Source organism: Brassica oleracea, unplaced genomic scaffold, assembly GCF_000695525.1.
Source record: "Brassica oleracea var. oleracea cultivar TO1000 unplaced genomic scaffold, BOL UnpScaffold00285, whole genome shotgun sequence".
Lineage (NCBI taxonomy): Eukaryota > Viridiplantae > Streptophyta > Magnoliopsida > Brassicales > Brassicaceae > Brassica > Brassica oleracea.
The window spans coordinates 364,102-378,945 of record NW_013617415.1 but is presented as its reverse complement, the minus strand read 5'-3'; the positions used below and the strand labels follow the sequence as shown (position 1 = coordinate 378,945).

The window sequence follows — 14,844 nt, the reverse complement described above, 5'->3', positions numbered from 1 at the left end:
TTCTTTCATCTTTAGCCGCTCGAACTCAGTCATGAGGGTTTGAAGTCGTGCCTCTCTTACCCTATCAGCTCCCACATGGCGAGTTTTGATTGCTTCCCATATTTTCTTTGCGGTATCCAGTCCTCCCACTTGTAGGATCATGCTCTCCGGGATCGATTGAAACAAGAGCGCTGACGCCATGTCGTTCTTCTCGTCGTTAGTCGATTCTTGCTCGACTACTTCCCACACCTTATGAACCCGAAGCAACATCTTCATCCGTATTGACCACACGGTGTAATTGGTTGTGTTTAACATTGGACACTTTATAGAGGACGAGCCTCCTTCCTTCTTGACAGTTGTGGTAACTAGATCACCCATGATTCTCAATCAGGTTTGGCTCTGATACCAAATATAAGCCTAGCAATGTATGAACTCAATATAAAGAAACTCTTCTTTATAAGCTTAAGAAACACTCACAAAACTTAAGCACTCAAACACAATCTCTAAGCTCACACAAAGGTATGCAACACTCTTGCAACTCTTTATATAGAGACTATATTTCCTAAACTCATTAGGAACACATATTTCCTTTTTTTTTAAGCTAATCTTATACTCATTAGGATTGGTGTAACTTAACTCATAAGTTATCTTTATGTTTATCTCCAACAGTGCATACCTTCAGGACTCTCTCGTCCCATCGATGCATCTATGATATAATGAATCTTCAAACAATTATCCCATTCTTTTTTTTCATATGATTTAGTGATGAACATGGATATAAGTTAAAATAATTATCTTGTTTACTATGTTTTGTTTAGTTGCCTTGCTTTTTTATGTTTTATTGATCACAAAATAAAATTAAAATGGAAGTAATGAGACAATATTGTTTGTTCACCTTCTTGTATAGCGACAATTTTTATTATATACTGAAAACTAGTCTAACTCTTTTACCAGAAAAAAACTAGTCTAACTCTTGTAAGTTTGATTGTATATATATTGTACTAAAAAAGCAATTGTATATTGTACTAACAAAGTAATTTTGTTTTGCTATTAAAACACTTAACTAGGTGTTCCGCTCGTGCATGCAGGCGTAAACATTTTATAATTAATTATTAATACATGCATTACTAATTAAAAGACTATAATGATAAATTATTTGTTAATGTTTTCATTTGAAAATTCTTATGTATTATAACTTTTTAAAAATTTATTTGTAAACTATATTCTTTATTAATAAATAAATCTTAAAATCACTCAATATTCTATTTTCAATTATATAAAATTAAGAATTAAGAATTTTACTTGATTAATAGTTAGTTATGTGTTATGTGTTTTTATATATATTAACATTTTTATTAAAAGATATTTCAGAATAACAACATAATATATATTGGATTTATCCTTTTATTTTAAAATATATATTTTAGATTTTGGATAATTTTAATCACTTATCTAATCAAATAATTTTTAAATTCATTTTTTGGCTAATTTATATATTTGATTCATTAAGGGTACAAACAATATTAATTACTCTGACTTTTAACGTAAGAGCTCGAATGCAAAAAATTACTTTGCAAATAATAGTATAGAAGATAGATACTCTATCCGGTTCGCAAAAAATATTAATTTGACATATTTCACGCAGATTATAAAAAATGATAAAATATACTATTATATCTTTATTTAATATACAATTATATAAATAAAATAATTTAAATAAACATCTATTGGTTAGTTTAGAAGATAAGAAAGAGATTTTATTGAAAAATCTACATCGAAAATATAGAATGACATTTTTTTGAAACAAAAAAAAAAGGGTAGAATGACACTTAAGAAACCTAAAGAGTATACAATTTCTTGTTTTTTATAGAACTATTTTGATTTAGAGCATTATTATGGAAAATAAATTATCCCTTTTAGAAAAGAGACCCATTTTTCTGGTTTGGAGCTTACTAAAATTCAGGACTCGTTTTTTGTTGTGACATTACTAAAGTCCAGGACACTTAAGTTTTATTTGATGTAAAAATGACGTTATGATGCGTTACCCATTCATTTCAACCGTCAATAATATTTTATTTTGACTCAAATAAATTTCTTTTCGCAAAATCTTAGCTTAATAATTATTAACTGTATGTTAACGACACTAAAAAGAGTTAATGTAACTAATTTGCATTAGGTAATAACATCAGTTACATAAGTGCATGGAGGACACGGGTTGCATGGTTAATTAGTACATAAGCCGACGTCATTAGTCGATGTTAAGACACATGACTTATCATATCACCATTAGTTTACTACTATAAAACAGAGAGACAGTGACATAGAGATAAGCAAATCAGCAACTATGGAGGCGTGACGGTGAGACGACGGCAACGAAGAAAGCAAAGAAAGTCGCGAGAAATCTGGTAATTCATAAAGTTACGATTTTTATACAATTTGAAACTCTCTCTCTCTCTCTCTCTCTCTCTCTTTTTTCAGATAAGCACACCTCAATGGATTCCTCGTGATTCCACTTTAATGCCCTTTCATTGTCTAATCTAATCTCCAAAAAGATTCAAACTTTCTTTTCTCTTCTCTGTAGAATTGTGAAAAAGCTCTCACCTTTACGATGGTTCTCGACGGAAACGGCGGCGCGGTATGGTTAGGCGGCGGCGGCGGAGGAGGAGGAGGAGAACGGGTTCATGAGGAGGAGGACGGTGCTGCTCACTTCAAACCTATGCTTGAAGGTGGTGACTGGTTCAGTAACCAACCTCAAGATCTCCACATGTTACAGAGTCATCATCAAGATTTCAGATTCCTCGGTGGTGGTTTCGCCTTTAATCCTAACGATAACCTTCTTCTTGATTCTTCTTCCTCTTGCTCTCCCTCTCAAGCTTTTGGCCTCGACATGTCTCATCAGCCTTCGTTCTTGGCCGCTGCTAACAACAAGTCTTGTCTCCTCAACGTTGCAAACCCTTTTGATAATAATGCCTTTGAGTTCGGGTCTGATTCTGGCTTTCTCGGACATATCCAAGCTCCTATGGGGTTCGGTTCGTTGATGCAGTTGGGGAACAACAACTCAACGCCGTTATGTGGAGGTGGAGGTGGAGGTGAATTCACACCGTTGGAGTTAGAGGGTTTCGGGAGTCCTGCGAGTTTTGTCGGGAGCAGAGCGAAGGTTCTGAAGCCTTTGGAGGTGTTAGCTTCGTCCGGTGCACAGCCTACTTTGTTCCAGAAACGTGCAGCCATGCGTCAGAGCTCAGGGATGATGAGGAAGCTGAGCGATGATGGAGAGATGGATGAGACTGGGGTTGAGGTTTCAGGGTTGAACTATGAGTCTGATGAGCTGAACGAGAGCGGTAAAGCCGCTGAGAGTGTTCAGAACGGTGGAGGAGGTAGAGGGAAGAAGAAAGGAATGCCAGCAAAGAATCTTATGGCTGAGAGGAGAAGGAGGAAGAAGCTTAATGATAGACTCTATATGCTTAGATCAGTTGTCCCCAAGATCAGCAAAGTAAACAGTTACTTCTCTCTTTGTTTACTCTTTGTCTTTTGTTGTGTTGATAAGATTTGGTTTGGATGAATATTGCAGATGGATAGAGCATCAATACTTGGAGATGCAATTGATTACCTCAAGGAGCTTTTACAAAGGATCAATAACCTTCACAACGAGCTCGAGTCAACTCCAAATGGATCTCTCCCTCCAACTTCATCAAGCTTCCATCCATTAACGCCTACACCGCAGACTCTCTCTTGCCGCGTCAAGGAAGAGTTGTGTCCCTCTTCTTTGCCAAGCCCTAAAGGCCAGCAAGCTAGAGTAAGGCTTTTACTTACTTCATGGTGGGTTTTTTTTTATGGTTGAGACATTGACACACTTGTGTTTTTTTATCTACAGGTTGAGGTTAGATTAAGGGAAGGAAGAGCGGTGAACATTCACATGTTCTGTGGTCGTAGACCTGGACTTTTGCTGGATACCATGAAAGCTTTGGATAATCTTGGATTGGATGTTCAGCAAGCTGTGATCAGTTGTTTCAATGGGTTTGCCTTGGATGTTTTCCGCGCTGAGGTGAGATTATTAAACATCATCTACTTTCAGTTATCTGGATTCTTACAAGATTTTAAATACTAACATGTTTTGTTTTTGTGTGTATATTATCAGCAATGCCAAGAAGGACAGGAGATATTGCCTGATCAAATCAAAGCAGTGCTTTTCGATACAGCGGGCTACGCTGGTATGATCTGAGGCAAGGTCCTTGAGCATTTGTTGAAGCTGAATTAGAAGAACTAAGCCTTTTAAATCTGCAATTTACTTCTCTGTTTTTTTTCTCTATCTTTCAAATTAAGGCATTTAGCATGTAGGCAAATTGCAAATGAGAGTTGTTTGATTGTAACCTTTGAGAACTTGGTGGTTCTTGGATACATACATGACTTCAACCTTTTTGAGCAATGTTAGCCTCATTATGTTTCATCTACTAAAAGCTACGATCAAGAATTTTTTTTTCAATAATTTTGCCTTTTTTCGAGTAAGACCATCTCTAATCCACCTCTATTTTCATCTCTATATTTTCTATTAAAATAGAGAATCTCTATTATAGAGGTAGATTTGATCCAATGTATGCCTCTATAATAGAGTTTTTCTATTTATAGAGGAAAATATAGAGATGTAGTATTTTCACCTTTAAATATAGAGGTGAGAAATACATTCATCTATATTTTCCTCTAAAATAGAGAAACTCTATTATAGAATCATACATTAAATCAAATCCACCTCTATAATACAGATCTTTATTTTAAAGAGTCGTACATTGAGATGCTCTGATATTCTCAAAGAAGAGGAAAAGATGATTCCAACGTGTCCAGGTGGTTTTAGTGAAGTTACTTTTGCACATGTACGGTTTCACAGTGAATCAGATGTGAGCTCAACAGACAGCTTTGGTTTTAGCAAGATGAAAATCTTGGAGTTTTTTTGGTAATGATGATTTTAGAAATTACCCACTGTGATTTGAAGAATGAAACAGAGAAAATAATAGGGCCCACTCTTTATATAAAGGCTCTTTTTAAGTAAAACTTTTAATATCCGTACGGAAGATGTAAAAGTAGAGAGCAGACAAGAGTTTGATGGCGGTTAGAGACAGAAGAGATACAGTCACGAGAACGTCGAGGATGTGATGAAGGATGATGACTACAGAGTAAAGTTTTGTGGGGGCCTTGGAAATTTTATTGAATCTTCAAGTACTTAAACTTTTAGGGTTTGATATGAGCTATGAATAAATATTTATCTCTGTACTCTCTTGCATGATTATTATTGGTTATCATGTATCAGTGAAGTCCTCGTGACTCCAGTTTTTAATGTATTATTCAAAAGCCTTTGCGTACTTTTCTTATTCGTTTTCTCTGCAAAAAAATCTTCTCTTTTTCCAGGATTTACATGCTTAAAATCAATTGTCCTCAGGTTCAGCAAAGTCAATAATAAAAAGTCTTTTGAATCAAGCTGTACCAGTACTTTTAGATCCAGTGTGTTTTGTTTCTGCGCGAGTCTTTTGGCGGGCGATATGTAAAATATACTTTATAGCAGAGCTTTGATCTAGCTTTTTTTTAGTCTGCAAATTGTATTATTATTGGTTGATTAATACCATGTATTTTAAATCATTACTGTTTGATTAACTTTTGAGGACATGAGAACATCTCCAATCTACGCTTCTATAATTTTCTTTAAAATAGAGATCTCTATTATAGAGGTGAAAATGTTCCAATGTATTCATCTATAATAGAGTTTCTCTATTTTAGAGGAAAATACAGAGAAAAGTTATTTTTTGCCTCTATATTTAGACGTGAAAATAACATATCTCTATATTTTTCCCTATAAATAGATGAACTCTATAAATATTATAGAGGCATACATTGGAACATTTTTACCTCTATAAAAAGTTTCTCTATTTTAGTGAAAAATATATAGATAGAAATAGACGTGGGTTGGAGATGGTCTGAGTCTGATTCACAACTTCAATAAGCGAAGCTAGCTTTCATATATTAATGAGTGGTTATAGAAATACAAACACACTGATGACAAAAAAAAAACACAAACACATATTAACATCACATTAAAATCATGTTTTCTTCTAATAGACTTCTTTTTGATACAGGTATGCAAAACTCGGCAAAACTCTCCTTCGAGATCTTTTTTTTTTGCTAAAATCCTTAAAGATCATTGCATGCCTCTGCGATGAAAACTTTGTTTCCAAGTCCAAAAATACACTCATTTTTTAAAAATATGTCCAAAATACATAATCAGAATACCAGAGAACCTTAGTTAAATAAATGAAGGGTTGCAGATATGTGATCTTGTGTTTTGGGTTTCTAGTAAAGTGGATATGTGACCGAATCGATTAGCTCATGTATCTGCTCTCAACATCTTCAAAGAATGAAAATGTATGTTCTTGCCTATACTGATGAGACTGTAAGTGACTTTTGGTGAGTAGGAAGACTAAGTCAAAGACTCAAAGACTCAAAGACGGTTATGTCTTACCTCTTTCTTTTAATATTTTGATTATTGCAAATAATTAACTTGTCAATATCTATGCTCCTGAGATAATGCACAAGATTAGAACATGTTCATCTGAACATACCAGTCGTTTAACTATTTCCATGTTTGGAGAGACGTATAGTTTTATATTCCATTATATATAGAAAGAAAGAGAAAAAACTAGACTGAATTTTCCTAAAAGAACTGATTTTGTACGTTGTGTTTACACATCCACTACAAGAAAACAGCGGTATTCTGACGGACATTCCGACGGAAAATGAAATGCTCGGAATATCCCGAAGAATTTCCGAGGACATTCCGAGGAAACACAAAATTGGGTTTCCTCGGAATTTCCTCGGAATATTCCGAGGAACCTGTTCCTCGGAATATACCGAGGGACTTGTTCCTCGGAATATACCGAGGGACTTGTTCCTCGGAATATACCGAGGGACTTGTTCCTCGGAATATACCGAGGGACTTGTTCCTCGGAATATACCGAGGGACTTGTTCCTCGGAATATACCGAGGGACTTGTTCCTCGGAATATACCGAGGGACTTGTTCCTCGGAATATACCGAGGGACTTGTTCCTCGGAATATACCGAGGGACTTGTTCCTCGGAATATACCGAGGGACTTGTTCCTCGGAATATACCGAGGGACTTGTTCCTCGGAATATACCGAGGGACTTGTTCCTCGGAATATACCGAGGGACTTGTTCCTCGGAATATACCGAGGGACTTGTTCCTCGGAATATACCGAGGGACTTGTTCCTCGGAATATACCGAGGGACTTGTTCCTCGGAATATACCGAGGGACTTGTTCCTCGGAATATACCGAGGGACTTGTTCCTCGGAATATACCGAGGGACTTGTTCCTCGGAATATACCGAGGGACTTGTTCCTCGGAATATACCGAGGGACTTGTTCCTCGGAATATACCGAGGGACTTGTTCCTCGGAATATACCGAGGGACTTGTTCCTCGGAATATACCGAGGGACTTGTTCCTCGGAATATACCGAGGGACTTGTTCCTCGGAATATACCGAGGGACTTGTTCCTCGGAATATACCGAGGGACTTGTTCCTCGGAATATACCGAGGGACTTGTTCCTCGGAATATACCGAGGGACTTGTTCCTCGGAATATACCGAGGGACTTGTTCCTCGGAATATACCGAGGGACTTGTTCCTCGGAATATACCGAGGGACTTGTTCCTCGGAATATACCGAGGGACTTGTTCCTCGGAATATACCGAGGGACTTGTTCCTCGGAATATACCGAGGGACTTGTTCCTCGGAATATACCGAGGGACTTGTTCCTCGGAATATACCGAGGGACTTGTTCCTCGGAATATACCGAGGGACTTGTTCCTCGGAATATACCGAGGGACTTGTTCCTCGGAATATACCGAGGGACTTGTTCCTCGGAATATACCGAGGGACTTGTTCCTCGGAATATACCGAGGGACTTGTTCCTCGGAATATACCGAGGGACTTGTTCCTCGGAATATACCGAGGGACTTGTTCCTCGGAATATACCGAGGGACTTGTTCCTCGGAATATACCGAGGGACTTGTTCCTCGGAATATACCGAGGGACTTGTTCCTCGGAATATACCGAGGGACTTGTTCCTCGGAATATACCGAGGGACTTGTTCCTCGGAATATACCGAGGGACTTGTTCCTCGGAATATACCGAGGGACTTGTTCCTCGGAATATACCGAGGGACTTGTTCCTCGGAATATACCGAGGGACTTGTTCCTCGGAATATACCGAGGGACTTGTTCCTCGGAATATACCGAGGGACTTGTTCCTCGGAATATACCGAGGGACTTGTTCCTCGGAATATACCGAGGGACTTGTTCCTCGGAATATACCGAGGGACTTGTTCCTCGGAATATACCGAGGGACTTGTTCCTCGGAATATACCGAGGGACTTGTTCCTCGGAATATACCGAGGGACTTGTTCCTCGGAATATACCGAGGGACTTGTTCCTCGGAATATACCGAGGGACTTGTTCCTCGGAATATACCGAGGGACTTGTTCCTCGGAATATACCGAGGGACTTGTTCCTCGGAATATACCGAGGGACTTGTTCCTCGGAATATACCGAGGGACTTGTTCCTCGGAATATACCGAGGGACTTGTTCCTCGGAATATACCGAGGGACTTGTTCCTCGGAATATACCGAGGGACTTGTTCCTCGGAATATACCGAGGGACTTGTTCCTCGGAATATACCGAGGGACTTGTTCCTCGGAATATACCGAGGGACTTGTTCCTCGGAATATACCGAGGGACTTGTTCCTCGGAATATACCGAGGGACTTGTTCCTCGGAATATACCGAGGGACTTGTTCCTCGGAATATACCGAGGGACTTGTTCCTCGGAATATACCGAGGGACTTGTTCCTCGGAATATACCGAGGGACTTGTTCCTCGGAATATACCGAGGGACTTGTTCCTCGGAATATACCGAGGGACTTGTTCCTCGGAATATACCGAGGGACTTGTTCCTCGGAATATACCGAGGGACTTGTTCCTCGGAATATACCGAGGGACTTGTTCCTCGGAATATACCGAGGGACTTGTTCCTCGGAATATACCGAGGGACTTGTTCCTCGGAATATACCGAGGGACTTGTTCCTCGGAATATACCGAGGGACTTGTTCCTCGGAATATACCGAGGGACTTGTTCCTCGGAATATACCGAGGGACTTGTTCCTCGGAATATACCGAGGGACTTGTTCCTCGGAATATACCGAGGGACTTGTTCCTCGGAATATACCGAGGGACTTGTTCCTCGGAATATACCGAGGGACTTGTTCCTCGGAATATACCGAGGGACTTGTTCCTCGGAATATACCGAGGGACTTGTTCCTCGGAATATACCGAGGGACTTGTTCCTCGGAATATACCGAGGGACTTGTTCCTCGGAATATACCGAGGGACTTGTTCCTCGGAATATACCGAGGGACTTGTTCCTCGGAATATACCGAGGGACTTGTTCCTCGGAATATACCGAGGGACTTGTTCCTCGGAATATACCGAGGGACTTGTTCCTCGGAATATACCGAGGGACTTGTTCCTCGGAATATACCGAGGGACTTGTTCCTCGGAATATACCGAGGGACTTGTTCCTCGGAATATACCGAGGGACTTGTTCCTCGGAATATACCGAGGGACTTGTTCCTCGGAATATACCGAGGGACTTGTTCCTCGGAATATACCGAGGGACTTGTTCCTCGGAATATACCGAGGGACTTGTTCCTCGGAATATACCGAGGGACTTGTTCCTCGGAATATACCGAGGGACTTGTTCCTCGGAATATACCGAGGGACTTGTTCCTCGGAATATACCGAGGGACTTGTTCCTCGGAATATACCGAGGGACTTGTTCCTCGGAATATACCGAGGGACTTGTTCCTCGGAATATACCGAGGGACTTGTTCCTCGGAATATACCGAGGGACTTGTTCCTCGGAATATACCGAGGGACTTGTTCCTCGGAATATACCGAGGGACTTGTTCCTCGGAATATACCGAGGGACTTGTTCCTCGGAATATACCGAGGGACTTGTTCCTCGGAATATACCGAGGGACTTGTTCCTCGGAATATACCGAGGGACTTGTTCCTCGGAATATACCGAGGGACTTGTTCCTCGGAATATACCGTGGGACATGTTCCTCGGAATATTCCGAGGAACATGTCCCACGGTATATTCCGAGGAACAAGTCCCTCGGTATATTCCGAGGGACATTTTCCTCGGAATATTCCGAGGAACCTGTTCCTCGGAATATACCGAGGGACTTGTTCCTCGGAATATACCGTGGGACATGTTCCTCGGAATATTCCGAGGAACATGTCCCACGGTATATTACGATCGATCGATGTATATATGTCCAAAAACGCATCGATCGATCGAGTAAAAAATATAATTAATTTCCTCGGAATGTAAAAAATATTAATTTTTTTTAAAAAATAAAATTTTTGGAATTTAAATTCGAAAATATAAAATTAAAATTAAAATTGAAATCATATTAATTAATATTCAAAGTTTCACAAATAAAAATAAAACATTCCGAGTTTTTCGTCGGAATAACGATATTCCGACGAAATTTCGACGATTTTTTCCCTCAGAATCCTTGCTGTTTTCTTGTAGTGATCTCTTAGTTATGAACACCTTTTCCAAAGGTAAATAGAATATGAAAATTTATTAACAATCAAAAGCATATAAATAAATAAACCATTGATAAAAAAGCAGAAAAAAATTCAAAATAAAATATATTGATATAAAAGTGTACATCAAGATTCAAAGGAGATTTGATGCATCACTTTGAGCTTCCACATCGTGTTCAATAGCTTCAGAGATGCACAAACATACATATTTGGTAGATGAAGGTAATTCTAACCCACAATATAATAGGTATGCATGCGGACCCAAGAAATTAGACAAAATAGTAAGTATATTGCAGTAACACCAAACACGTGACTCAAACTTTTGTATGCTAAAGCCTCATGCCAGCTATTTACACACCCAAGCTGGACTAAAGTTAACAAAACATGGACCGATATTAGAAATGATACCAAGGAAAAGTACTCGTTGTTTTGTAGGAGATGAAAGTATAATGGTACAATTGTGCCGATGATAACATTATAAATCACAGTATTGCATCTGCGTAGTACCACCTATTAAAAAAAAATGTTAGGTAAACACATGTATAATTTGTTAGAAAGAACTCAATATTTTGGAAACTAATTGAAACATGTTTGAACTCACCAGCATATGCATAGAGGAGCGGTTGATATATATGTCGCCGATGGAAACATTCTTACCTTGGATAGTTCCTTAACTGGAATTTACTTGACACACCTTCTCTCTTTTATAAGCTTTTCAAAACCGAATTAGCAAAGTGATGAATATATATAGCTAGGGATGGCAATCAAGGACCTTGACCGCGGGCCTGGCCCGTAAAGGCTTGCTGCGGAGCGGAATTGGACCTCCATTTGGTAAGCCCGCAAAATTGCGGGCTTCGCGGGACGGGTTCAAAGCGGGACGGGTCGAAAGCGGGACGGGTCGAAAGCAGGATGGGCTTAACCTGCGGGATTTTGAAGACCCGAACCCTAAGTCCCCATTTTTGTTTTCGCCTAAAACATTGACAGAGAGAGAGAGAGAGAGAGAGAGAGAGAGAGAGAGAGAGACAGAGACAGAGAGAGAGAGAGAGAGAGAGAGAGAGAGAGAGAAGGCGATTTGACGTTATGTAGCTCCGGTGATGGTGGTTTCAGGGTCGATGATGCTTCCGGTCTCCCAAGCGCCTTCGATCTGCACCGGTGGATCTTCTTCGAGTCATCATAAGAAGTTTGAAAACTCACTTTCTGATGTGCCCCAGTCCATGGACCAGACTGATCAGAACGCTCCAGACGTCCCAGTTGAGGTTCATCCTTCCGATCAGATCAGACAGACCAATCGGGCTGTGTACCGTCTCGATCCACTTACATCCGGAATGAAGCTTCGACCAAGTCCACGTCCTGAAGACCAATCTGACCGAACCAGTACGCGACCTTCCCAGCCATCTCGACAAGCCAAAGCCAATAGCCGAGCCAGAATTGACTTTGATCATGCCAGACTTGACAAGGAACATGCCAGACTTGACTTGGATCATGCCAGACTTGAGAAAGATCATGCCAGACTTGAGAAAGATCATGCCAGACTTGAGAAAGATCATGCCAGACTTGAGAAAGATCATGCCAGACTTGAGAAAGATCATGTCAGACTTGACTTGGATCATGAGGTTTCACAAAATGATCGAGACTTCTCTCTTTTGGCTCGATTGGCTCGTACCGCATGTACCAACGACCGTGCTGATGATCTCTCTACCTTGTTCGATCCGATCATGGACTTTTCCTTTGAACGGTCACTTTGACTAGGTTTCTCTCTTTATTTCTGTGTATTGACTAGATCTAGATCTAGATCTAGTTTTCTATTTAATTCCTAGATCTACAAAACTCTATAAGTATGAAACTCTTTCATTTTAATAAATCAGAAATCGATTTTGTCAAAAGATTTTGAGTTAAACTCTTTGTTCTTTGTTTAAGAACTTGTCTTGTTTCTTGGTGAGTCATATCCAAGTAAACACTTCCTCAAATCGTTGGCCTTGTGAGTCATATCAAGCAACGACGAGAGATCCTTCACTTGGTGATTTTGTGAGTCATATCAAGCACCATTTGGAGTCGGGAATATCGAAGGCCTTTCCGCAACCTTCGTGCGACCCTTCAATCCATTCAGTTCTCCATCCGGAGTTCATATGCAAATCTGATCCATTCGAGTGAACCGATCTTAGGGTCCTTCACTTTCCCCGAAGAAGAAGATCTTGTTCCCGCCATGGGTTCTTCATAGTTTTGCCTATATGTATTTGTTCACATTATCATACATTTTGGAGTTTTAGGTTTCAATATATCTTTAACTGACTTCTAGTATTCTTATTTGCAGAAGATGAAGTTGATGGTGAAGAAGAGAAATTTTCATCTTTTTGTCGCTTGTTGGTAATAAAGATGAAGAACAAGAAGTGTGATTGGTGTTTTCTTTTTATTTGTTTTTGGGATTAGCATCTTTGATTTGGTGTTAGTTTTATTTAATTTTGGATTCAGAAAACTAAACCATTTATTATGAACTTATGAGTTATACTATTTGGATTCAGCAACTAAAGTATTGTTTATTTTTAAAATGTTTGGAGTCTAACAAAAGTAAATAAACTAGTGTTTTGATTCAACTAAAATCTTCAACTAACAAGTGTGTTGCCTTATCCAGTTCAATCATCGACTAAACTCACTTACTGATGCGTCATGAAGCTGATAAAGCGTCATAAATCATGTCTTGAAGCGTCCAGGAGCCATATGTCTGTTTGTAATTATGTGTCATGCAGGCCGATTCGCAAAGGCCTACATGTTTTGCGGTACGGGTTTGGTCAGCCATTTTAAAGACCGCAATGTTTGTAATTCTATGTCCAGCGGGCCGATCTGCAAAGGCCTACATGTTTTGCGGTACGAGTTTGGTCAGCCATTTTGAGGACCTCAGCCCGCGTGGGCCTCACCCGCCGTGACCAGCTCGAAGACGAGCCCGCTGCAGTACGGGACAGGACGGGACAGATCAACCTGTTTGACATTCCTATATATAGCTATATATAATATTATATTTCTATATCAACTAATATTGTGTACCTATTTCAACTAAGCATCGAATTTGTTTTCCTTTAGGAACAAGAAAATCTACTTTATCATACATTAAAGATTAAATTAGTTTTAAAATTTGATTAATGATTTACTTATAGTTTACAAGAAACCGGTTTACTTATTTATATCTACTCAGATTTTAATGATTGATTATATTAGATTTTATTATTACTTATATAATAATGATATTAAGCTATTATATATACTAGATAAGGCCATCACAGGTTCATAGTATTATTATAATAAAACTTCCGTAGATATGAAAATAAAATAGTTAAATCTAAAATCAAAAGTTGCATAATTATAATCATAAAATTAAAATCTGTGTATTGTTAGTGTATAGTTCTGTTGACACTACGAAAACGTGAAGTAAGCAATAAAAAGCATGAACAATAATTAAAATTAAAGTTTTATTGATCTTTAGAGCCGTACCAGTTTGGATTAAGAACCCTAATTATAGCCGTCTAATTTTATACTTGAAGTTTTTAATAGTTGATCTTTACATATTCTGAAATATGATATTCTGAAATATGGGAAAATCTCCCTTTTATATATGGTATATACACTTTTAGATTTACAATACATATGTAAACGATTTACCTTTCCAAAACAAGCATATCCGTTGAAATGATCCAAAGATCCATGTTCTTTTGTCGACGTTGCCGTCTAATTTTTCTTTTGTCATCTTGTATTTTATTAAGGAGACAAAGCCCAAGAAAAAACAAAGCCGATACAACATAAACATATAACATAAGCTTAAACTAAAGTGGACCACTGTTCATAACAACTTTGGGGCTTAAGCCTAAAGGACAAGCCCGTTGCAGAAGAAACCTGACTCGTCCCACCATGTGTCCAAACACTGAAACACGCGTCCTGACGAGAACCAGCCATCTTCCTCCGGAACCAGCAAGGAGACACGACGGAGCACCGTCGACGGCGAAGACGAACCCGAGACGACCATTCAACCAGAACAGCCTACGCGAAAGCTCGAGCCGCAAAGTCAAAAGCTGTTGGATCTACGAAACCGATGAAGGAAACTTAACCGCCTACAATCGTTCCTTATCATCCGGCTTACTTGCATGCGGCACAAACATCTTTGAAGATAAAACTAAGCTTGAAGATGCATCAACCCAACCTAAT

At 39.1% G+C, this 14,844-nt stretch overlaps 1 protein-coding gene across 3 annotated transcripts; it reads left to right on the top strand.

The window, feature by feature from the left end:
* Nucleotides 1-2,276: 2,276 nt before the first annotated feature.
* On the top strand, nt 2,277-4,423 carry LOC106319552 (transcription factor ICE1-like). Of its 3 annotated transcripts, none has more exons than XM_013757918.1 (5): nt 2,277-2,384; nt 2,561-3,469; nt 3,548-3,772; nt 3,851-4,021; nt 4,115-4,423. In XM_013757918.1, exons 2-5 carry the CDS (start codon nt 2,588-2,590, stop codon nt 4,196-4,198), a joined length of 1,362 nt encoding a protein of 453 aa, XP_013613372.1. In that variant the 5' UTR covers nt 2,277-2,384; nt 2,561-2,587; the 3' UTR covers nt 4,199-4,423. The 3 variants fall into 3 exon arrangements, with proteins under 3 accessions (XP_013613372.1, XP_013613373.1, XP_013613374.1); XM_013757919.1 differs by having other exon boundaries at nt 2,280-2,379; nt 2,462-3,469; XM_013757920.1 differs by having other exon boundaries at nt 2,330-2,396.
* Nucleotides 4,424-14,844: the final 10,421 nt, after the last annotated feature.

Coding starts and splice junctions, on each gene's coding strand:
- LOC106319552 (XM_013757918.1), top strand. CDS start 2,588: ATGGTTCTCGACGGAAACGGCGGCGCGGTATGGTTAGGCGGCGGCGGC. Junction 3,773..3,850: donor CTAAAGGCCAGCAAGCTAGA/GTAAGGCTTTTA, acceptor TTTTATCTACAG/GTTGAGGTTAGATTAAGGGA. Junction 4,022..4,114: donor TGGATGTTTTCCGCGCTGAG/GTGAGATTATTA, acceptor GTATATTATCAG/CAATGCCAAGAAGGACAGGA.